The sequence below is a fragment of the Oncorhynchus masou genome, chromosome 2 (assembly GCF_036934945.1).
Source record: "Oncorhynchus masou masou isolate Uvic2021 chromosome 2, UVic_Omas_1.1, whole genome shotgun sequence".
Classification (NCBI taxonomy): domain Eukaryota; kingdom Metazoa; phylum Chordata; class Actinopteri; order Salmoniformes; family Salmonidae; genus Oncorhynchus; species Oncorhynchus masou.
This window is the reverse complement of record NC_088213.1, coordinates 18,298,402-18,323,380: the sequence shown is the minus strand read 5'-3', so window position 1 is coordinate 18,323,380 and position 24,979 is coordinate 18,298,402. Positions and strand designations below refer to the sequence as shown.

General features: G+C 44.2%; 1 protein-coding gene across 2 annotated transcripts in view; it reads left to right on the top strand.

Annotated features, from left to right (window-relative positions):
* The first annotated feature begins 1,730 nt into the window (after nt 1–1,730).
* The window catches only part of sh3gl3a (SH3-domain GRB2-like 3a), a 58,336-nt gene continuing 35,087 nt past the window's right edge, over nt 1,731–24,979 (top strand). The window contains exon 1 of one of the 2 annotated variants that reach the window (XM_064989130.1): nt 1,731–1,958. In XM_064989130.1, the coding sequence (XP_064845202.1) occupies nt 1,914–1,958 (45 nt within the window). In that variant the 5' untranslated portion in view covers nt 1,731–1,913. The remainder of the gene's footprint in view (nt 1,959–24,979) is intronic. The other variant, XM_064989120.1, reaches the window with a different exon arrangement.

Below are 24,979 nucleotides of genomic sequence, written 5' to 3'. Positions count from 1 at the left end.
TAGTATAGTATAGACCCCTCAAACTCAACTCTGCACCTGGAAGCCAGTCCCACTTCGGTTTTATTTCATTGTTCCCCTCTAATCAGGGACTGATTTAGACCTGGGACACCAGGTGGGTGATTCCCCTCTAATCAGGGACTGATTTAGACCTGGGACACCAGGTGGGGGATTCCCCTCTAATCAGGGACTGATTTAGACCTGGGACACCAGGTGGGTGATTCCCCTCTAATCAGGGACTGATTTAGACCTGGGACACCAGGTGGGGATTCCCCTCTAATCAGGGACTGATTTAGACCTGGGACACCAGGTGGGTGCAATTAATTATCAGGTAGAACAGAACCAGCAGGCTCTAGACCTCGTAGGGTCAGAGTTGAGTACCTCTGGTATGGACGGTATAGTATAGTATAGACAGTATAGTATAGTAGTATAGGTAAGTATAGTATAGACAGTATAGTTTAGTGTAGTATAGACTGTATAGTACAGTAGTATAATATAGACAATATAGTATAGTGGTATAGTATAGTATAGTAGTAAAGTATAGGCAGTATAGTAGTATATTATAGTAGTGTAGTAGTATAGTAAAGTGTAGTACAATCATTAGGGTTGTTGTACTGGAAGTTATGTTGCTAGCCACACATTCTGGCTTGAGTTTTTTCTGAAAGTTAATATTAAGTACAGTGTCGGTCCACTGTCATCCCCATTCAAATACATTATTTGTACTTTCTGCATGCTCTGGTTTGGTGAACACACTCTTGACAGTCCTTGGATGTATGTGTCAGGACCCATGTGAATCAGCAAACAGCATGTAGACATTGGGCACCAAACAGAAGAAAACAGACTAAAACAGGGAGGGACTACCTAAACCTGTCCAATAACAAACACTTGTTTTCATTTACTGTTGCAAAATGTTTTGCTATGGTACACCCTAATGAATACAGCCCAGGGTATGCAGCTAGGAGAGCTAATAGAAGACATTTTTTAATGAGTGTAAATACTCTGAGGGCTTCCAGGAAGCACTGCTGGGTAACTCATAACCTAACTGCCTACAATCTGCTATGTCATTATTCTGTACAGATATAGGCCTTGTAGAAGGTTCCTGAGTAAAGTGTTGCCAATGTAGCATAGCTAGAATGAATGTAGAACATGTATAATGAAAGGCTTTATACCCTGAAGCAGAACCATGTATTTATCTAAATTCACGGCTCTGGCCTGATGTAGCTATAGAACACTACTCACGCAAAGGTTCCCCATACTGTAACCAATGGACACAACAAACCAGCTGACCAGTGACCGTAACTTGCTGCACATTCTGTTCCATTACAGCAGGGGGCAGCAAAGTCTTTCAGAACATATTTCATAATTAGGCCTAGACATTGTAATGGGGCCCGAATAAAACAACATAAATAACAAACATAAGTATGACCAAAAGACAATGTTTTTGTTGCACCTGCAGTTTGAGTTGGTGATATAGGCCTTTCCCTTCTGTAGCCCTACCAATATGTAATGGATTTCCTTGGCAGAAAGTATTAATAAATCATGAAACTATACAATACCAGAGAAATTATTTGTCAATCAATCAATAAAATCAACGAAATCACGACTCACAAATATGGTACTCTCGCTTTCTCTTTCCGTCGTATTCTGTTTTTAAGCGTGGGCTTCCACCGCTCGATCAAATTTACATAAACTTAGCGCTTTCCACCAATCAGAATTGAGAACGCACGACATCTCTACGATACAGAAACCCGCTCCTCCAACGCAAGCAGCGGCAACATTGTAGAGGAGAAACGCCAGCGGACGGGAAGCAACTAGGGGAGCGCCACGGAATAGACCCCGTTATATTGTTGTGATTGCCCCATCTAGATCGTATTCTGCCAGATCTTTCTGAAAAGTGAATCGGTACACCATTGACGATGTCGGTGGCAGGGCTGAAGAAGCAATTTCACAAAGCCAGTCAGGTGAGCAGGAGACGCCCCGTTATATCACAATAAGTGGTAATGTTTCATCATAACGTTATGATTTTAATTAACCTATCTAAACATGACATTGATCTATCTGTTATACAAACAACGACAATATAATAAAGCAATATTTCTGGCTTGACGTCATGGTCTATTAGTTCCAATCCACTCTCGCTTTCATAATCAAGCTTACAAGTAGCGAGTCGACATCATTGTTGTGTTGTGTATTTTCTGGCCCGTGCCTCCAGTGTTGTCAGGAATGTGCACGTATGGTCGGGAGCGAGCGATCTACTTGAGCCTAGAGAGAGAAAAACATGTAGGCGACCTGCAACTAGTAGCAAGTGCAGCAGGTCCTTTTTCCAAATTTAGGATTGTTTTGCTTGCCAGCGCGATTTTATCATTCACTTGCCAGATGGTGCTTTTCTCTGAATAGGTTCCTGACTGATATGCATTTGCTCGCAGGCTTAACAAAGACTCCAACATACAATGGAGAACATAGCAGTACCACAAGCTGTCCACCTCCTTTTGGTTAAGTTCTCAACGGGCTCCCAGCTAGCTTGCCAGCCACCTGCTTTTCTGTCCTTTAGCCTAGTTTTAGGCAATGATCTTTCATGGTAGCACCCAATGTGCATGTAGCCTCAGTTGTGAGTTGATGAAGATATCTTGCTGTGTTGTTTCAGAAGTGTTGCTCCCTTCCCTATTTATATTATACAATTGGTCTGTCTATCCATCTGTCTGCCTGTAAAGCCTGTCTGTCTGCCTGTAAAGCCTGTCTGTCTGCCTGCCTGTAAAGTGGGTCTGCCTGCCTGTAAAGTGGGTCTGTCTGCCTGTAAAGTGTGTCTGCCTGCCTGTAAAGTGTGTCTGCCTGCCTGTAAAGTGTGTCTGCCTGCCTGTAAAGTGTGTCTGCCTGCCTGTAAAGTGTGTCTGCCTGCCTGTAAAGTGTGTCTGCCTGCCTGTAAAGTGGGTCTGCCTGCCTGTAAAGTGTGTCTGCCTGCCTGTAAAGTGTGTCTGCCTGCCTGTAAAGTGTGTCTGCCTGCCTGTAAAGTGTCTGTCTGCCTGCCTGTAAAGTGTGTCTGCCTGCCTGTAAAGTGTCTGTCTGCCTGCCTGTGTCTGCCTGCCTGTAAAGTGGGTCTGCCTGCCTGTAAAGTGTGTCTGCCTGCCTGTCTGTCTGCCTGCCTGTAAAGTGTGTCTGCCTGCCTGTAAAGTGTGTCTGCCTGCCTGTAAAGTGGGTCTGTCTGCCTGTAAAGTGTGTCTGCCTGCCTGTAAAGTGGGTCTGTCTGCCTGTAAAGTGTGTCTGCCTGCCTGTAAAGTGTGTCTGCCTGCCTGTAAAGTGTGTCTGCCTGCCTGTAAAGTGGGTCTGTCTGCCTGTAAAGTGTGTCTGCCTGCCTGTAAAGTGTGTCTGCCTGTGGGTCTGCCTGCCTGTAAAGTGTGGGTCTGTCTCTGCCTGTAAAGTGTGTCTGCCTGCCTGTAAAGTGTGTCTGCCTGCCTGTAAAGTGGGTCTGCCTGCCTGTAAAGTGGGTCTGCCTGCCTGTAAAGTGGGTCTGCCTGCCTGTAAAGTGTGTCTGCCTGCCTGTAAAGTGTGTCTGCCTGCCTGTAAAGTGTGTCTGCCTGCCTGTAAAGTGTGTCTGCCTGCCTGTAAAGTGTGTCTGCCTGCCTGTAAAGTGGGTCTGCCTGCCTGTAAAGTGGGTCTGCCTGCCTGTAAAGTGTGTCTGCCTGCCTGTAAAGTGTGTCTGTCTGCCTGCCTGTAAAGTGGTCTGTCTGCCTGCCTGTAAAGTGTGTCTGCCTGCCTGTAAAGTGGGTCTGCCTGCCTGTAAAGTGGGTCTGCCTGCCTGTAAAGTGTGTCTGTCTGCCTGTAAAGTGTGTCTGTCTGCCTGTAAAGTGTGTCTGCCTGCCTGTAAAGTGTGTCTGCCTGCCTGTAAAGTGTGTCTGCCTGCCTGTAAAGTGGGTCTGCCTGCCTGTAAAGCCTGTCTGTCTGTCTGCCTGTAAAGTGTGTCTGCCTGCCTGTAAAGTGGGTCTGTCTGCCTGTAAAGTGTGTCTGTCTGCCTGTAAAGTGTGTCTGCCTGCCTGTAAAGTGTGTCTGCCTGCCTGTAAAGTGGGTCTGTCTGCCTGTAAAGTACAGTTGAAGTCGGAAGTTTACATACACTTAGGTTGGAGTCATTAAAACTCGTTTTTCAACCACTCCATAAATTTCTTGTTAACAAACTATAGTTTTAGCAAGTCATTTAGGACATCTACTTTGTGCATGACACAAGTAATTTTTCCAACAATTGTTTACAGACAGATTATTTCGCTTACAATTCACTGTATCACAATTCCAGTGGGTCAGAAGTTTACATAAACTAAGTTGACTGTGCCTTTAAACAGCTTGGAAAATACCACAAAATGATGTCATGGCTTTAGAAGCTTCTGATAGGCTAACTGGCATCATTTGAGTGAATTGGAGGTGTACCTGTGGATGTATTTCAAGGCCTACCTCCAAACTCAGTGCATCTTTGCTTGACATCATGGGAAAATCAAAAGAAATCAACCAAGACCTCAGAAAAACATTGTAGACCTTCACAAGTCTGGTTCATCCTTGGGAGCAATTTCCAAATACCTGAAGGTACCACGTTCATCTGTACAAACAGTAGCACGCAAGTATAAACACCATGGGACCAGGCAGCCGTCATACCGCTCAGGAAGGAGACGTGTTCGGTCTCCTAGAGATGAACGTACTTTGTTGTGAAAAGTGCAAATCAATCCCAGAACAACAGCAAAGGACCTTGTGAAGATGCTGGAGGGAATAGGTACAAAAGTATCTATATCCACAGTAAAACGAGTCCTATATCGACATAACCTGAACGGCCGCTCAGCAAAACCGCCATAACAAATCCAGACTACGGTTTACAACTGCGCATGGGGACGAAGATCGTACTTTTTGGAGAAATGTCCTCTGGTCTGATGAAACAAAAATAGAACTGTTTGGCCATAATGACCATTGTTATGTTTGGTGGAAAAAAGGGGACGCTTGCAAGCCGAAGAACACCATCCCAACCGTGAAGCACGGGGGTGGCAGCATCATGTTGTTGGGGTGCTTTGCTGCAGGAGGGACTGGTGCACTTCACAAACTAGATGGCATCTTGAGGAAGGAAAGTTATGTGGATATATTGAAGCAACATCTCAAGACATCAGTCAGGAAGTTAAAGCTTGGGTCATCCAAATGGACAATGACCCCAAGCATACTTTCAAAGTTGTGTCAAAATGGCTTAAGGACAACAAGGTATTGGCCATCACAAAGCCCTGACCTCAATCCTATAGAAAATTTGTGGGCAGAACTGAAAAAGCGTGTGCGAGCAAGGAGGCCTACAAACCTGCCTCAGTTACACCAGCTCTGTCAGGATGGATGGGCCAAAATTCACCCAACTTGTGGAAGGCTACCCGAAACGTTTGACCCAAGTTAAACTATTTAAAGGCAATGCTACCAAATACTAATTGCGTGTATGTAAACATCTGACCCACTGGAAATGTGATGAAAGAAATAAAAGCTGAAATAAATCATTGTCTCTACTATTATTCTGACATTTCACATTCTTAAAATAAAGTGGTGATCCTAGCTGACCTAAGACAGGGAATTTTTAGTCTGATTAAATGTCAGGAATTGTGAAAAACTGAGTCTAAATGTATTTGGCTAAGGTGTATGTAAACTTCCGGCTTCAACTGTATGTCTGCCTGTCTGTTTGTCAGAATCTTTTCCCACTTGTTTCAGGAAACCCCTTGTTGTGTTCCAGGTCACATTCTGATGCCATGCTGTGTAGGCTAAAATATATCTTTGTTTCAGGAAACCCCTTGTTGTGTTCCAGGTCACATTTGTGCCATGTGTTCCAGGAAAGTTCCAGGTCACATTCTGATGCCATGCTGTGTAGGCTAAAATATATCTTTGTTTCAGGAAACCCCTTGTTGTGTTCCAGGTCACATTCTGATGCCATGCTGCTAAAATATATCTTTGTTTCAGGAAACCCCTTGTTGTGTCTGTCACATTCTGATGCCATCTTTGTTTAGGCTAAAATATATCTTTGTTTCAGGAAACCCCTTGTTGTGTTCCAGGTCACATTCTGATGCCATGCTGTGTAGGCTAAAATATATCTTTGTTTCAGGAAACCCCTTGTTGTGTTCCAGGTCACATTCTGATGCCATGCTGTGTAGGCTAAAATATGTTTCAGGAAATCTTTGTTTCCAGGTCACATTCTGATGCCATGCTGTGTAGGCTAAAATATATCTTTGTTTCAGGAAACCCCTTGTTGTGTTCCAGGTCACAAATGCCCTAAAATATATCTTTGTTTGAAACCCCTTGTGTTCCAGGTCACATTCTGATGCCATGCTGTGTAGGCTAAAATATATCTTTGTTTCAGGAAACCCCTTGTTGTGTTCCAGGTCACATTCTGATGCCATGCTGTGTAGGCTAAAATATATCTTTGTTTCAGGAAACCCCTTGTTGTGTTCCAGGTCACATTCTGATGCCATGCTGTGTAGGCTAAAATATATCTTTGTTTCAGGAAACCCCTTGTTGTGTTCCAGGTCACATTCTGATGCCATGCTGTGTAGGCTAAAATATATCTTTGTTTCAGGAAACCCCTTGTTGTGTTCCAGGTCACATTCTGATGCCATGCTGTGTAGGCTAAAATATATCTTTGTTTCAGGAAACCCCTTGTTGTGTTCCAGGTCACATTCTGATGCCATGCTGTGTAGGCTAAAATATATCTTTGTTTCAGGAAACTTGTTGTGTTCCAGGTCACAATAGGCTAAAATATATCTTTGTTTCAGACAGGTCACATTCTGATGCCATGCTGTGTAGGCTAAAATATATCTTTGTTTCAGGAAAATGTTGGTCAGGTCACATTCTGATGCCATGCTGTGTAGGCTAAAATATACAGGAAACCTTGTTTGTTCCAGGTCACATTCTGATGCCAGTAGCTAAAATATATCTTTGTTTCAGAAACCCCTTTTGTGTTCCAGGTCACATTCTGATGCCATGCTGTGTAGGCTAAAAAACATGTCACATTCTGTTGTATAATCAGTCTGTTATACATTGTCATTCAGGAAACCCCTTGTTGTGTTCCAGTCACATTCATGCCATGACCTTTTCAGGAAACCCCTTGTTGTGTTCCAGGTCACATTCTGATGCCACTGTGTAGGCTAAAATATACATTGTGTGCCTATCTTCCACCACAATTACTCAGCATGCTGTGTAGGCTAAAAAAAGACAGCATGGCGCTGGAATGTGACATATCAGAACAATCAAATCAAATGTATTTATATAGCCCTTCGTACATCAGCTGATATCTCAAAGTGCTGTACAGAAACCCAGCCTAAAACCCCAAACAGCAAGCAATGCAGGTGTAGAAGCACAAAGTGGCTAGGAAAAACTCCTAGTTAGAAAGGCCAAAACCTGAGGAAGAAACCTAGAGAACAATCAAATCAAGGAACCAGGCTCAAATGCTGGGGTGGCCAGTCCTCTTCTGGCTGTGCCGGGTAGAGATTATAACAGAACATGGCCAAGATGTTCAAATGTTCATAAATGACCAGCATGGTCCAATAATAATAAAGCATAACAGTTGAAACTGGAGCAGCAGCACGGCCAGGTGGATTGGGGAGAGCAAGGAGTCATCATGTCAGGTAGTCCTGATGCATGGTCCTAGGGCTCAGGTCCTCCGAGAGAGAGAAAGAAAGAGAGAAAGAGAGAATTAGAGAGAGCACACTTAAATTCACACAGGACACCGAATAGGACAGGAGAAGTACTCCAGATATAACAAACTGACCCTAGCCCCCCGACACATAAACTACTGCAGCATAAATACTGGAGGCTGAGACAGGAGGGGTCAGGAGACAATGACTCATGATAGACCGTGTGTGTGTGTGTACGTGTGTGTGGATTCACATTACCATGCTCTGAGAATGGATCGTGTTCATCACGGTAGAACATTGTCATTCAGTTGTTGCGTGGGACCATGAGGTTGAATATATGCATTATTATCTGATTATGCAGCTGGGTAAAAGTTATTAAAAATGATTAATTTAGTGGTAAATGTCAACATATTTCCAATAATCTGAACATTGTAACTGTATTTTCTGTCTGTCCGTCTGGCCGTCCGTCCGTACGTCTGTCTGGTTTTACTGCCTCAGCAGATCATGTTTTATCTGGTTCCTGTCTGGTAATGTACCACCAAAGATATTAAACTCATTCCTGTTATTCGGTTCAATCGGCGTGATTTTCCACTGTTATTCACCTAAAGGGAAGCGGAATGGAATATTGGACAAACAGGCGTGTGTGTGTGTGTGTGTTCACAGTCACACCCAGTAGTGTTTATGAAGCTACCTCTACTTGATCACATCAAAGTTTGATCCATTCTGACACTGTGTCCCAAGTGGCTGTGTCCCAAGTGGCACCATATTCCCTATATAGTGCAATACTTTTGACAAGGGCCCATAGGGGTCAATATCAGTATACTATATAGGGAGTAGGGTGCCTTTTGGGATGCAACCTGTGACTGACAGCAAACACAACACTGTAGCCTTCTCTCCCCTCCCCTCCCTATATCTCCCCGGTGATAATTGGTTCTGTTATGTGCGGTGGTGGTCTCTTAACCTTCCACTACTCTGTTTACGGTGTGAAGTCCTCTCATTACCCTGGTTACACTCCTTCAGAGTGAAAGATGAAGCCATTGTCTGAGAGAAGGTTTATGGGTAGCTGTCGCCCCGTTCTTTATCTTGTACATTTTTTATGTATCTGGGTGGAGTAAACTTACTGACCTGAGTCAGGCTCTAACAGGCTGTATAATAAGGTAGTCAATACTTAGGGACACGTCATTTAAAAATAAATACATTTATTCTTATCCCAAACAATTAGAGTTAAGTACATTGCTCAAGGGCACATCAACAGATTTTTCACCTAGTCTGCTCGGGATTTGAACCAGCTACCTTTCAGTTACTGGGCCAACCCTCTTAACCGCTAGGCTACCTTCCACCCAACATCACACCCCAACCATTATATACAGTATGTAACACAGTAGTGTGTCCCCTCCAATGGTGGATGCCAAGGCCTCTTGGCCAGGTCAGTTTACCTAGGTAGGAAGAAACCTGGAGAGGAACCAGAGTCATAAGTAGAAGGCCTTCCTCCTCTAGTTAGACACAATGGTCTGCATGGGTAGAAGTTCAAAGTACATATGCAGTATTAAACCATCAATGCCAGACGGTTCTCTTTCAAGGTAAAAGACAATACCTGTTCCACTCTGTGAATACAGTAGTCCCTGTCAGTCAGAAATACTGTGTGTTATCAGGGGACCGTGTTTAGCCTGTCTGCTTGTGTGTTTATCAATGGAGGTCAAGGTGCATGCTGCTTCATCTTGGTGTGTGTGTGAGTGCAGTTGTGTGTGGTGTATACAAGGTGTGTGTGTGTGTGTGTGTGAGTGCGATGTTATCACTGGGTTTAAATGTGTTTTTTTAATGGTGTGTTTCAGCACGTTAGCTGGTGAACATGAAATCCATTACAGTAGCTAAGGGAAGCTATTGTGTAATGACGGTATTGAATGCGGCTAACACCCCCGTAAAAAACATATGAATCATTCATGTTAAAAAAGACTCAGCCAAACTGTGTGGCAGGTTTTCAACTCATTAACATTTTGGCAGTTTATCAGCTGTCTATTGTGAGTTCCATTGGGAAATCCAGCAGCCATTCTTTTTGTGTAAATAGGGCTCTGAGGTTGTTTCCTCTAGGTACAGATCTAGGATCTGTTTACCCTCCCCAATCCTAACCTTAACCATTAGTGCGGAAAATGATAAACTGACTCAAGATCATCACTACGTGTGGCTGTTATAAAACTGTTATAAGGAGCCATGAGCTGAATTTAGCAAGTCATGTAATCCACTGTGGTGTGACAGGTGACATTCTGAAGTCTAAGGTCACAATGTTTCATATCCTGTGTTGTGTAGCTGAAATTGGCTTGTGTGTGTGTGTGCGTGTGTGTGTGTATGTGTGTGTGTATATGTGTGTGTGTAAGGGTCTTTTGGAAACCAGACTGCTTCCTTCTTCCATTGAGTGTCTCTATCATAAATGTTCAATTTCCACTGTTTTTGACAACATTATCTAGCCCAACATTCTACACACAATAGTGTCATTGTGTGTCATCCTGCCTGCACACCAAATTCCCTTATGGGACAATAAAGATTGACTGAAGAAATATGAACACACACAAAAAAAAACAACATTTTTGTTGTTGTATTCTGAGTTCCGACACACTGACCGTAAAAGCTTCTGTTCAATGCCAAGCCCGGCACAGTGACAGGGCTATCCTGTCTTCTGTCAGAAATCTCATTAAGGCCTAAGGAATGGAATTCATTTCCCCACTGACATGTAGGAGTGCTTGTGTAATCTAGCTGTCCCAGGAGATGTCTCTGAATGTCCTAACAAAGCTCCTACCACTCTCTCTCTCCAGTCTCCACTCTCTCTCTCCAGTCTCTCTCTCTCCAGTCTCCACTCTCTTCTCTCTCTCCACTCTCCACTCTCTCTCTCCAGTCTCCACTCTTTATCTCTCTCCTCTCTCTCCAGTCTCCACTCTCTCTCTCTCCAGTCTCCACTCTCTCTCTCCAGTCTCCACTCTCTCTCTCCAGTCTCCACTCTCTCTCTCCAGTCTCCACTATCTCTCTCCAGTCTCCACTATCTCTCTCCAGTCTCCACTATCTCTCTCCAGTCTCCACTATCTCTCTCCAGTCTCCACTATCTCTCTCCAGTCTCCACTCTCTCTCTCCAGTCTCCACTCTCTCTCTCCAGTCTCCTCCAGTCTCTCTCTCTCCAGTCTCCACTCTCTCTCTCCAGTCTCCACTCCATCTCTCTCCAGTCTCCACTATCTCTCTCCAGTCTCCACTATCTCTCTCCAGTCTCCAGTCTATCTCTCTCCAGTCTCCACTCTCTCTCTCCAGTCTCCTCTCTCTCTCCACTCTCTCTCTCCAGTCTCCACTCTCTCTCTCCAGTCTCCACTCTCTCTCTCCAGTCTCCACTATCTCTCTCCAGTCTCTCTTCTCTCTCTCCAGTCTCCACTCTCTCTCTCCAGTCTCCACTCTCTCTCTCCAGTCTCCACTCTCTCTCTCCAGTCTCCTCTCAGTCAGTCTCTCACTCTCTCTCTCCAGTCTCCACTCTCTCTCTCCAGTCTCCACTATCACTTATTATACTGCGCACCCTCTTCACGGTCATCCTCAGAGACAGACAGGCAGGCAGGACAGATTGAAAGAGAGACAGACAGACAGGCAGAAGCAGGATGTCCATTGAGCTTTGACCAGCCATCTCCAGTGGACCCTGACCAGTTGTTCCATCACTTTATCTTGTTGTGTTGTGAGACCTTGTACAGAGGAGCCAGCAAAGTGCACAGCACACACACACTTCCTGCACACCAGTGGATTGGATCTAGGCATTAATTAAATATCTGCCTAAGAACATTTGCTAATCAAGGCTGCAGCTTAATAAAATAATAATAATACACATAATAATGTTTGGTCTCCACACCTTGTTCCTGGATTTTCAACCTGCAGAATCCATTTTATTTGAGTAAACTAAACACGTGGATCCAGAGCATCACAAACCTGCTCAGTGGGTGACATGTCTGGTGTGTATGCAGGCCATGGAAGAACTGGGAAAAAGGGAGGGGGTCTGAATACTTTCTGAATACACTATATACAGTGCCTTAGGAAAATATTCAGACCCCTTGACTTTTTCCTCATTTTGTTACGTTACAGCCTTATTCTAAAATAGATGAAATAAAACACATGTCCTCAGCAATCTACACACAATATCCAAAAATGACAAAACAAAAACAGGTTTTTAGAAATGTTTGCATCTCTGCAGCCCTCCACCAATCAGGCCTTGATGGTAGAGTGGCAAGACAGAAGGCTGTAATGGCTGTTGGAAGGAGTGGAGGATCAAGGTGCAGTGATTAACAAAAAAACAACAACGAAGAGAACGAACGGAACCGAAACAGTTCTGTCTGGTGCAGAAAGACACAAAATAGAAAACAACTACCAACAAAACACAGGTGGGAAAAGGCTACCTAAGTATGTTTCTCAGTCAGAGACAACGATAGACAGCTTCCTCTGATTGAGAACCACACCCGGCCAAACACACAGAAATAGAAAACATAGATCACAAAACATAGAATGTCAGGGCGTGACAAAGGCACATGACAGCCCGCTTGAAGTTTGCCAAAAGGCACCTAAAGGACTCTCAGACCATGAGAAACAAGATTCTCTGGCCTGATGAAACCAAGATTGAACACTTTGGTCTGAATGCCAAGTGTCACGTCTGGAGGAAACCTGGCACCATCCCTAAGGTGAAGCATGGTGGTGGCATCATCATGCTGTGGGGATGTTTTTCAGCGGCAGGGACTGGGAGACTAGTTAGGATCGAGAGAAAAATGAATGGAGCAAAGTGCAGAGATCCTTGATGAAAACCTGCTCCAGAGCGCTCAGGACCTCAAACTGGGACGAAGGTTCACCGTCCAACAGGGCAATGACCCTAAGCACATTCTGACAAGTCTCTGAATGTCCTTGAGTGGCCCAGCAAGAGCCCGGACATGAACTTGATCGAACATCTCTGGAGAGACCTGAAAATAGCTGTGCAGCTACGCACCCCCTCCAACATGACAGAGCTTGAGAGGATCTGCAGAGAAGAATGGGAGAAAATACAGTTGTGCAAATCTTGTAGCGTCATAACCAAGAAGTCTCTGATGTAATCGCTGCCTAAGGTGCTTCAACAAAGTACTGAGTAAAGGGTCTGAATACTTATGTAAATGTGATATTTCAGTTTTTAATTATTTTTTTTATAAATGAGCAAACATATCTAAACTTGTTTTTGCTTTGTCATTATGGGGTATTGTGTGTAATCAATTTCAGAATAAGGCTGTAATGTAACAAAATGTGGAAAACGTCAAGGGGTCTGAATACTTTCTGAAGGCACTGTATATAATATATATTATGATTCTAATTCTAATTCTATTTTTAATTCACACCTGCACTGTTGGAGCTCAGAACTGAAGTGTTTTACTGTAACTACATCTGTGCGTGTGACTAGATAAACATCTGATCTGCTGAATGTGTGTCAGTGTGTCAGCTACATAATGTACTCAGACCTACTGGGTCTGCAATGTAATTCATGATTATTGATAAGCTTGATGTTGGTGCTTATCATCGGTCAAGAGGGGCTTTAGATTTTCAACCAGGTGATCGGTAGGTGTGTGTGTGTGTGTGTGTGTGTGTGTGCGTGTGTGTGTGTTATGGCATAGTGGTCCACCTAACAGTTGTTCCCAGGGCAGTGGTTGACCTTTTCATGACCTTGTGGCACGACACCAATTCTATTTTTTAAGATAGAATTGTAAGATTTTTCCATATATCCTGCGTTTTCCTTCCTGATTACCTACATTTTGTAACCCTGAATCTGATTCACTCGTAGTTTAAACCCATCAGACTTCACCCTGGTCCTAGTCTACTCACTTTCAAAGCACTAACAAGTTGGTTACAGCCAGCTGCTGTAGTATTCATTTTTCAATATTCGTATTCATACCTTATTTTCTCTCTCTCTCCCTCCTACAAGAACGTAAGCTCTCAAGATAAAATAAATAAGCATAGATATGTGTTGTATTTACAATGGTGCGTGTTCTTCACTGGTTGCCCTTTCTCGTGGCAACAGGTCACAAATCTTGCTGCTCTGATCTCTCTCAATAGCAAGGCTATGCTCGCTGAGTCTGTACATAGTCAAAGCTTTCCTTAATTTTGGGTCAGTCACAGTGGTCAAGTATTCTGCCGCTGTGTACAGATGTAAGCTCTCCTCTCTACAGAACGTAAGCTCTCTCTCTCTCTCTCTCTCCCCAAAATAATTCTCCCTGTTAAATAACCACCATCATTCCTCTTGACAGGCCCTTAAAATATTCATGCCTGAGATGTTTTGTTTATAATGGGTTCTGACCTTTCACTGGTGTGGAGTGTGGCTATGGTGATCTATGATGTTCACCATGTCCTGGCCTTAGTGATACAGTGGCAAATGAAAGTCTATACACCCCTTACACAATCTTCACATTTTCCTGCCTTAAAATGAAATAAAACATGTATTACATTTGATTTATTTCCTACAGATGTACACAACTTACTCCACATATTCAGAAATAAGGCTTGAATATTGCAGTCCAGCGATGGTTTCCCCAAAAATGTACTGAGCTTGTGTAATTTTGTCAAAACAATGGATAACTGTTACCCTAAGAGTTGTGCAAAGTTGATAGAATCTTATTTAAAATGATCACAGGCTGTAATGGCTGCCAAAGTTGCTTCCATCAAGTATTAACTCTGGGGTGTGAAGACATCTTAGTTTATTTGATTCATTTGGAACATTTTCTATAATTTGTCATCCACCATGACAATGTGGAGGAGGATGTGTAGATAGGTAGGGGAAGAATCCCTGAAATGTATTCCCTTCTCGTTTTAAGGCAACAAAATGTGAAGACTAGAAGGGGTGAGGAGACTTTCAGTAGCAGCTGTATATCATAGTGTTCTGGCCAGTTGTTGCTGTTCCATCTCTCCCTTTCCAAAGTCCTGATGAATTCCCACTAGAATCTCTCCTGGGGGAGATTCAGGAAAGCAGGGGAAATACTGAAAGCAGCTGTTTCTTTCAAAGGAAATGTAGTAGCTTATCAGTGTTCAGTTGTCTCGGTATCAGTAGCAGCATCAATGGGAAATGACAGGGTGAACTCTCGGAACTGATGAGTGTGATTGTTTTGAAAACAGTGCTGTAGGCCTATACTGTTACTTCACTGTACTGTTGGTTATCAATTCTTACATTAGTATCGCTGTAGACTTAGTACTAGATGCCCTACTGTATCTAACTAATCCAATAACAACATGTTAGAAACTTTAGCAAGGCTTATTTAGGCCTGTATTCCTCATGGTATTGAAGATTGTTACCTACAATAAGCTACGGACGGAATTCGATCCAACGCAGATTAAAGGCCTGCATGATAGCATGGTTTCCTGCCCATTTAAAGTCATGATAGCAGGGAGCAGATACCATTTAAATGATAGCAGGTAGCAGTTTCAGTATGGTTTCCTGCCCACTTGTTTAACTGTTGTCATGATAGCAGGGAGCAGTTTCAGTATGTTTCTGCCCACTTGTTTAACTGTTGTCAGGGAGCAGTTTCAGTATGGTTTCCTGCACACTTGTTTAACTGTTGTCGTGATAGCAGGGAGCAGTTTCAGTATGGTTTCCTGCCCACTTGTTTAACTGTTGTCATGATAGCAGGGAGCAGTTTCAGTATGGTTTCCTGCCCACTTATTTAACTGTTGTCATGATAGCAGGGAGCAGTTTCAGTATGGTTTCCTGCACACTTGTTTAACTGTTGTCATGATAGCAGGGAGCAGTTTCAGTATGGTTTGTTGTCTGCAGGGACACTTGTTTACTGTTGTCATGATAGCAGGGAGCAGTTTCAGTATGGTTTCCTGCACACTTGTTTAACAGTTTGTTGTCTTGTTTAACTGTTGTCATGATAGCAGGGAGCAGTTTCAGTATGGTTTCCTGCACACTTGTGTAACTGTTGTCATGATAGCAGGGAGCAGTTTCAGTATGGTTTCCTGCACACTTGTGTAGCTGTTGTCGTGATAGCAGGGAGCAGTTTCAGTTTGGTTTCCTGCACACTTGTTTAACTGTTGTTGATTCATTGTCGGTTAGTTGTTTGTTTACACAAATCAATGTAAAGGTGTGTTGGCTGTGTGTTATCACAGCCCAGGGACTTGTCCTGTTATATCCCTGTGGAAGGAAAAGAGTCCATGTGAAAACTCCCCCTGGACTTTCTGAATCCTCTTTATAGTGTTGCCACAGCATTCTTTTCAAAGAACAGGAAACTGCAAAGTAACTCTCGCAGAGTAACACCCGGTCTCCCATTGTCACCCGGTCTCCCATTGTCACCCGGTCTCCCATTGTCACCGGTCTCCCATTGTCACTCGGTCTCCCATTGTCACTCAGTCTCCCATTGTCACTCGGGTCTCCCATTGTCAAGATATTAAAGAAAGGCACAAAAGGAAAAAATACGTTATTGGCCGTACCTTCTAAAACATTTGACAAACGTTTTTCCTCAGTTTCCCTTCACGAGCAATATTGGGTCTATATTCATGATTCTTCTCAGAGTAAGAGTGCTGATCTAGGATCAGGTCCCCCCTGTCCATATAAATCTTATTCATTATGATTTAAAAGGCACATCAGTTCATAGACCAGCACTCTTTCTTGAGACGCTGCATTAATACGTGCTCAGAACTTTCCCAAATGCTCAAAGAAGAGCCAACTGTGTCTAACTGAATTCACTTTTGAGTAGAATGGAATAGAAAAAATAGAAGTGGTTGCACCGTCCAAAACCTTTTAAGAACTTCGTCATCAGTTTCACTTCACGCAGTTCAGAATGTTCCCAACAGCATCTAACTAACTTCACTCCCGAAGTCTCCGAAGTCACTCTTCCTTGATTGGATTTGGAAGTCCAAGGCTCTTGCCCCCAGTGGTAATTTTAGTTAATTGCTGGGGGATAATTACACCTCCAATGTACATCAGGTTACGTCAATCTGGATTAAGAGCTGCCATGGTTTTGACCTGTAATCTGGTGCGGTGACTCAATGGTGAATTAGGAGCAGCTGGAGACAATCATTGTCAATCCACAGCTGCTCTCTTTATCTCAACATTTTTTTTCTCTCCCCCTCTCTCTCTCTCTCTCTCTCTCTCTCTCTCTCTCTCTCTCTCTCTCTCTCCCTCCCTCCCTCCCTCCCTCCCTCCCTCCCTCCCTCCCTCCCTCCCTCCCTCCCCCCCCCCACACACACAGCTAATCTCTTTATCTCAAAATTTCTCTCTCTCTCTCTCTCTCCCCCCCACACACACAGCTAATCTCTTTATCTCTTTTCTCTCTTTCTCTCTTATAGCAGCAGGCCAATGACCCCCAACACTGCACATTGGCTATGCTAAGATATCTTAATTTAGTTTGATTCTATGTTGTTTCAAAAGGTCCATCCAATTGGGAATGGACATCAATTCAACATCTATTCCATGTTGGTTTAACATAATTTTGTTGAAATAACGTGGGAACAACATTGAATCAACCAGTGTGTGCCCAGTGGGATGTCAATATTCATGCAGGTAGAAACTCTAGTCATTGAAGTGGTTGCAATTCCATATTTGCCACATTGCTCTGTGGCCGAGCTGTGTTACATTTCTCCACAGTACGTTTCATTCACATCTCTCTGTGATTCACCCCCTCCGTTGTCCTAGAAATGTTTGGCAACCATATTGGGCTAATATCCTCCGTCAGAGATGGCTAATTTTACCCGGTGGCCTAGATGGGGTGTTGAGCGTTCAGTGGCAGACTGGTTGTAGTAGAGGCACAGTGTTGAAGGGAAAGAAAAGGGACAGATGAGGCAGCCAGCCCAGGGGACAGACCAGCTAATGGGGGAAAGCCATGTGGGCTCCCCCCTGGAGTGATATGACTGGCTGGTATTAGGTAAGTAGGTGGGTAGGTGGTGTGCTGGTATAATGGAAATGGTTTGGAACCATGCTTGCATGATATGTATCCTTGTCTGAGACCTGTAGATTTGTGTTGGACCGAATGTCCAATTTTGTGGAGTGTTTCATTCCTCTGCACCTGTGATGCTTTGTCAGGTGTGTCGATGGCTATCCTACTCTGATTTGACTATCACTATTTATTTATTTGTATTTATTTTTTATTTAACCTTTATTTAACTAAGCAAGCCAGTTAAGAACAAATTATTATTGACAATGACGGCCTACCAAAAGGCCTCCTGCGGGGACAGGGGTTGGGAATAAAAATATAAATATAGGACAAAACACACATCACGACAAGAGAGACACCACAACACTCATAAAGAGACCTAAGACAACATAGCATGGCAGCAACACCTGACAACACAGCATGGCAGCAACATCACATGACAACAACATAGTAGCAGCACAACAGGCAGCAGCACAGCATGGTAGCAGCACAAAACATGGTTCAAACATTGGGCACAGACAACAGCACAAAGGCAAGGTAGAGACAATAATACATCACGCCAAGCAGCCACAACTGTCAGTAAGTGTCCATGATGGAGTCTTTGAATGAAGAGATGGAGATAAAACTGTCCAGTTTGAGTGTTTTTTGCAGCTCGTTCCAGTCACTGGCTGCATCGAACTGAAAAGAGGAGCGACCGAGGGATGTGTGTGCTTTGGGGACCTTGAACAGAATGTGACTGACAGAACAGGTGTTGTATGTGGAGGATGAGGCCTGCAGTAGTTATCTCAGATAAGGGGGAGTGAGGCCTAAGAGTGTTTTTATAAATAAGCATCAACCAGTGGGTCTTGCAACAGGTATACAGAGATGACCAGTTTACAGAGGAGTATAGAGTGCAGTGATGTGTCCTATAAGGAGCATTGATGTCAAATCTGATTGCCGAATGGTAAAGAACATATAGCCACTCGAGAGCACCCTTACCTGCCGATCTCCGTAGTCTAGCATGGGTAGGATGGTCATCTGAATCAGGGTTAGTTTGGCATCTGGGGAGAAAGAGGAGTGATTACGATAGAGGAAACCAAGTCTAGATTTAACTTTAGCCTGCAGCTTTGAAATGTGCTGACAGAAAGACAATGTGCCGTCTAGCCATACTCCCAAGTACTTGTATGAGGTGACTACCTAAAGCACTAAACCCTCAGAGGTAGTAATCACACCTGTGGGGAGAGGGGCATTCTTCTTACCAAACCACATGACCTTTGTTTTGGAAGTGTTCAGAACAAGGTTTTTTGTTTTTTTTTACCTTTATTTTACTAGGCAAGTCAGTTAAGAACAAATTCTTATTTTCAATGACGGCCTAGGAACAGTGGGTTAACTGCCTGCTTAGGGGCAGAACGACAGATTTTGTACCTTGTCAGCTCGGGGATTTGAACTTGCAACCATTCGGTTACTAGCCCAATGCTCTAACCACTAGGCTACACTGCCACCCAGGTTAAGGGCAGAGAAAGCTTGTTGGATACTAAGAAAGCTTTGTTGTAGAATGTTTAACACAAAATCTGGGGAGGGGCCAGCTGAGTAAAAGACTATCATCTACATATAAATGGATGAGAGAGCTTCCTACTGCCTGAGCTATGTTGTTGATGTGAATTGAGAAGACTGTGGGACCTAGGATCGAGCCTTGGTGTACTCCCTTGGTGACAGGCAGTGGCTGAGACCGCAGATGTTCTGACTTTATACACTGCGCTCTTTGAGAGAGGTAGTTAGTAAACCAGGCCAAAGACCCCTCAGAGACACCAATACCCCTTAGCTGGCCCACAAGAATGGAATGATCTACCGTATCAAAGCTTTGGCCAAGTCAATAAAAATAGCAGCACAAAATTACTTAGTGTCACGGTCGTTGTATGGAGTAGACCAAAGCGCAGCGTGGTTAGAATACATTCTTCTTTATTGCAGGAAGAACACTTAAACAAACCGATAACACGACCGTGACTGCTAACGTGCAACATAACATAGACAATAACCCACGAAATACCCAAAGAAGATGGCTGCCTAAATATGGTTCCCAATCAGAGACAACAATAAACACCTGCCTCTAATTGAGAACCAATCTAGGCAACCATAGACCTACATAAACACCTAGAGGGTAAACAACCCCATAAATCTACAAAACCCCTAGACAGTACAAAAACCCTAGATGAGACAAAACACACATACCAGCCTCATCACACCCTGACCTAACCAAAATATATAAAGAAAACAAAGAATACAGGGCGTGACACTTAGAATCATTTAACACCTTTAAGGTTGCAGTGACACATTCATAATCTGAGCAGAAACCAGATTGCATACCAGAGAGAATACTATAGACATCAAGAAAGTCAGTCAGTTGATTATTGACACGTTTTTCCAACACTTTTTATAAACAGGTTACAATAGAAATTAGCCTATAACAGTTAGGATCAGCTTGATCTCCCCCTTTAAATAAAGGGTGCACCGTGGCTGCCCTCCAAGCAATGGGAACCTCCCCCGAGAGGAGAGACAGGTTAAAAGGTCAGAGATAGGCTTGGCGAAGATAGGGGCTGCAACCTTAAAGAAGAAAGGATCTAAACCATCTGACCCAGATGTTTTTTTGGGGTCAAGTTTAAGGAGCTACTTTAGCACCTCAGACTCAGTGACCGACTGCAGGGAGAAACTTTGTAGTGCGGGAACGAGCTTCCAAACTAATAATGGATCACAGTTATAGAGCTTTTATTTACACATTGTACTATATGTCAAAGGATGTGAGATACTCTATGGCAAGGTAACATTCTGTACCCTGTCCACCACCAATACTGTAGAGGGCCTAACTGAAAGCATGAAAAGTAGGCTAGCTAACCCTACTGACACAGACACAGGCAGTGCCATGCAGCAAAGTCTGCACTAGAAAACTCAATGGGCAGAAGTTCCTTTGAGAAAGTGGGTCTGTGGTAGCTTATTGGTTCATTGCAGTCCCTTAGATTTCACTCTTACTGCAACAGTGATACACGCCGTGTCTTCGACAGCACTGTTGATCTAGCAGTTTTGCTGACTGCAGCGCTGTGTGTTTTGTGTCCCAAATATCTACACAGTGCACTATATAGGGAATAGGGTGCCATTTGGTTCGAACTATGGTGTCTCCACTAAGCACACAGTCACTTATGTTTCCTGTCCCCCCCCCCTGCTACTGTACATTGTTGTGTTGATTTGCCGGCCCATTGGTTTCATAAGGTTAGTGGGTGGTACTGTGTGAATACTGGCCCATTGGTTGCATAAGGTTAGTGGGTGGTACTGTGTGAATACAGACTACGACACTGTCATTGACGGTGTTGTCATAATGGTTAGTGATGACAAATACACACTGCCAGTGTATTGTGACTAATATGTGTGGAAATTGGAACAGTATTCAAAATGTCAGGGTTGATGTGAAGTCCATTCGTTTGATGACGGGAATCTTCCTCCTCAAATTGAATCATCGGTAGAGAACTAACTTTAATGGCCAGTTAGTAAATGCGATTGTTCTGCACTACATCACTAGATGTGTACAGTGTGTAACCGAGAGATTTAAGAGGAATGATATCAGTGATGATTGACCTCTGTATGACCTGATCCAGGATGAATGGAACTAACAAACCAACAAAGGCACACACAACTTGGGTCAGCATGATAAATCAAATCAAATCAAATCAAATTTTATTTGTCACATACACATGGTTAACCTAACATAATGAAAGTTTATTGGTCTTACAGACTAATTGTGGAGGGATTCTCTGTCTGAAAGGAGTCTAGAACTGAATCTCCAGATTCATTAAGAAGAAGCCTATCTCAGATTTCTAACATTGTATAGGTGAGGAGGGAGTCCCCACCTAGCTCTGTTGACCGATGCCTAAAAGAGTTTGGCTTCTATCAGTTTCAGTGGTTAGTTTTTGTGCCAAAGGGCTTGGATGTTGCTTTGGGGGCCTATTCACCCTGTTCTATGCTGCTGCTGTGGTTGGCCCTACTGTACAGTCGCTTCTGCTATTCTGGGAGCTTAGCAGCAGCTGGTGTGTCTATGGCCATGCTTCCTCTGTCTCTGTTTCCGCTGATGTTACGCTGTCATCAACCCCCAGTGCTCGAGGGTGAAGTTTCCCCTAGCTACTTATCTAGGATCAGCTTCCCCTCCCCCAATCCTCACATTAACCATTAGTGGGGGAAATGCAAAACTGACCCAAGCTCAGCGTCTAGGGGTAACTTCTCCCTACACCCATCGACCCCCAGCTGACACAGCTATGACACAGTATTCATTTTGCCTAGGGGATAACACACTACCCAAGCCTGAGCGTGAACTGTGAGACAAATAGATTTTTTTGCAGAAATTGCTGAGTGGGCTGATTGCACAATGTTTGGTTTGGTTTCACTTAACAAGGAAACTGTGACTAAGTTTGCACTACAGCCGTGATAGGCCTACGGTGTTTCATCATCAACCAATCTGGGTGAGTTTCCTGAAAACCTTGTTTGGTGGGCAATGTATATGTGTGAACGAACAAAATGTGTGAAATGAAGCACTTTGTTGTTCTCCAGGAGATGTGAGTTGTCTGGGTCGTCAAAATAAATTGAGAACCATATTAGCTACAAGGCTTTCAGGAAACTGGCGACTGAATGATAAGCACACAGCTGTCTGTTGACCTTTAGGCCAAGACTCCACTTTGACAACTTTGACTTAGCTTTTGAGCTGTTCTTGAAAGAAAAGCCTTTCTCCCACAGATTTCTTCTGCAGTGTGGTAGATAAACTCATTCAGATGACTCGGTCAAGGCTTGCATGCACACGAACACTTGTACACACACAAACACAGACATAAACACACAAACACATGTACACACACATTCGCTTTCAAGAACTGAACCAGTCAGTGGTTGTTATTGTTCCTCTAATGAATGACCGTAGTTGTTTCAGCTGACAACCCCCAGGCTTGTAGAACACAGAGTGTTTCCTGAGCGGAAACCTTGTAAAATCACAGTTCAGCCCTGTACTGCATAAAGACTACAGCCACAGAGTCACAGTTCAGCCCTGTACTGCATAAAGACTACAGCCACAGTGTCACAGTTCAGCCCTGTACTGCATAAAGACTACAGCCACAGTGTCACAGTTCAGCCCTGTACTGCATAAAGACTACAGCCACAGTGTCACAGTTCAGCCCTGTACTGCATAAAGACTACAGCCACAGTGTCACAGTTCAGCCCTGTACTGCATAAAGACTACAGCCACAGTGTCACAGTTCAGCCCTGTACTGCATAAAGACTACAGCCACAGTGTCACAGTTCAGCCCCCATAAAGACTACAGCCACACAGTTGCATAAAGACTACAGCCACAGTGTCACAGTTCAGCCCTGTACTGCATAAAGACTACAGCCACAGTGTCACAGTTCAGCCCTGTACTGCATAAAGACTACAGCCACAGTGTCCCAGTTCAGCCCTGTACTGCATAAAGACTACAGCCACAGTGTCACAGTTCAGCCCTGTACTGCATAAAGACTACAGCCACAGTGTCACAGTTCAGCCCTGTACTGCATAAAGACTACAGCCACAGTGTCACAGTTCAGCCCTGTACTGCATAAAGACTACAGCCACAGTGTCCCAGTTCAGCCCTGTACTGCATAAAGACTACAGCCACAGTGTCACAGTTCAGCCCTGTACTGCATAAAGACTACAGCCACAGTGTCACAGTTCAGCCCTGTACTGCATAAAGACTACAGCCACAGTGTCACAGTTCAGCCCTGTACTGCATAAAGACTACAGCCACAGTGTCACAGTTCAGCCCTGTACTGCATAAAGACTACAGCCACAGTGTCACAGTTCAGCCCTGTACTGCATAAAGACTACAGCCACAGTGTCACAGTTCAGCCCTGTACTGCATAAAGACTACAGCCACAGTGTCACAGTTCAGCCCTGTACTGCATAAAGACTACAGCCACAGTGTCACAGTTCAGCCCTGTACTGCATAAAGACTACAGCCACAGTGTCACAGTTCAGCCCTGTACTGCATAAAGACTACAGCCACAGTGTCACAGTTCAGCCCTGTACTGCATAAAGACTACAGCCACAGTGTCACAGTTCAGCCCTGTACTGCATAAAGACTACAGCCACAGTGTCACAGTTCAGCCCTGTACTGCATAAAGACTACAGCCACAGTGCCACAGTGTCACAGTTCACAGCCCTGTACTGCATAAAGACTACAGCCACAGTGTCACAGTTCAGCCCTGTACTGCATAAAGACTACAGCCACAGTGTCACAGTTCAGCCCTGTACTGCATAAAGACTACAGCCACAGTGTCACAGTTCAGCCCTGTACTGCATAAAGACTACAGCCACAGTGTCACAGTTCAGCCCTGTACTGCATAAAGACTACAGCCACAGTGTCACAGTTCAGCCCTGTACTGCATAAAGACTACAGCCACAGTGTCACAGTTCAGCCCTGTACTGCATAAAGACTACAGCCACAGTGTCACAGTTCAGCCCTGTACTGCATAAAGACTACAGCCACAGTGTCCCAGTTCAGCCCTGTACTGCATAAAGACTACAGCCACAGTGTCACAGTTCAGCCCTGTACTGCATAAAGACTACAGCCACAGTGTCACAGTTCAGCCCTGTACTGCATAAAGACTACAGCCACAGTGTCACAGTTCAGTTGCATAAAGACTACAGCCACCTGTACTGCATAAAGACTACAGCCACAGTGTCACAGTTCAGCCCTGTACTGCATAAAGACTACAGCCACAGTGTCACAGTTCAGCCCTGTACTGCATAAAGACTACAGCCACAGTGTCACAGTTCAGCCCTGTACTGCATAACTACTACAGCCACAGTGTCACAGTTCAGCCCTGTACTGCATAAAGACTACAGCCACAGTGTCACAGTTCAGCCCTGTACTGCATAACTACTACAGCCACAGTGTCACAGTTCAGCCCTGTACTGCATAACTACTACAGCCACAGTGTCACAGTTCAGCCCTGTACTGCATAAAGACTACAGCCACAGTGTCAGCCCAGCATTACAGCCACAGTGTCACAGTTTACTGCATAAAGACTACAGCCACAGTGTCACAGTTCAGCCCTGTACTGCATAAAGACTACAGCCACAGTGTCACAGTTCAGCCCTGTACTGCATAAAGACTACAGCCACAGTGTCACAGTTCAGCCCTGTACTGCATAAAGACTACAGCCACAGTGTCACAGTTCAGCCCTGTACTGCATAAAGACTACAGCCACAGTGTCACAGTTCAGCCCTGTACTGCATAAAGACTACAGCCACAGTGTCACAGTTCAGCCCTGTACTGCATAAAGACTACAGCCACAGTGTCACAGTTCAGCCCTGTACTGCATAAATACTACAGCCACAGTGTCACAGTTCAGCCCTGTACTGCATAAAGACTACAGCCACAGTGTCACAGTTCAGCCCTGTACTGCATAACTACTACAGCCACT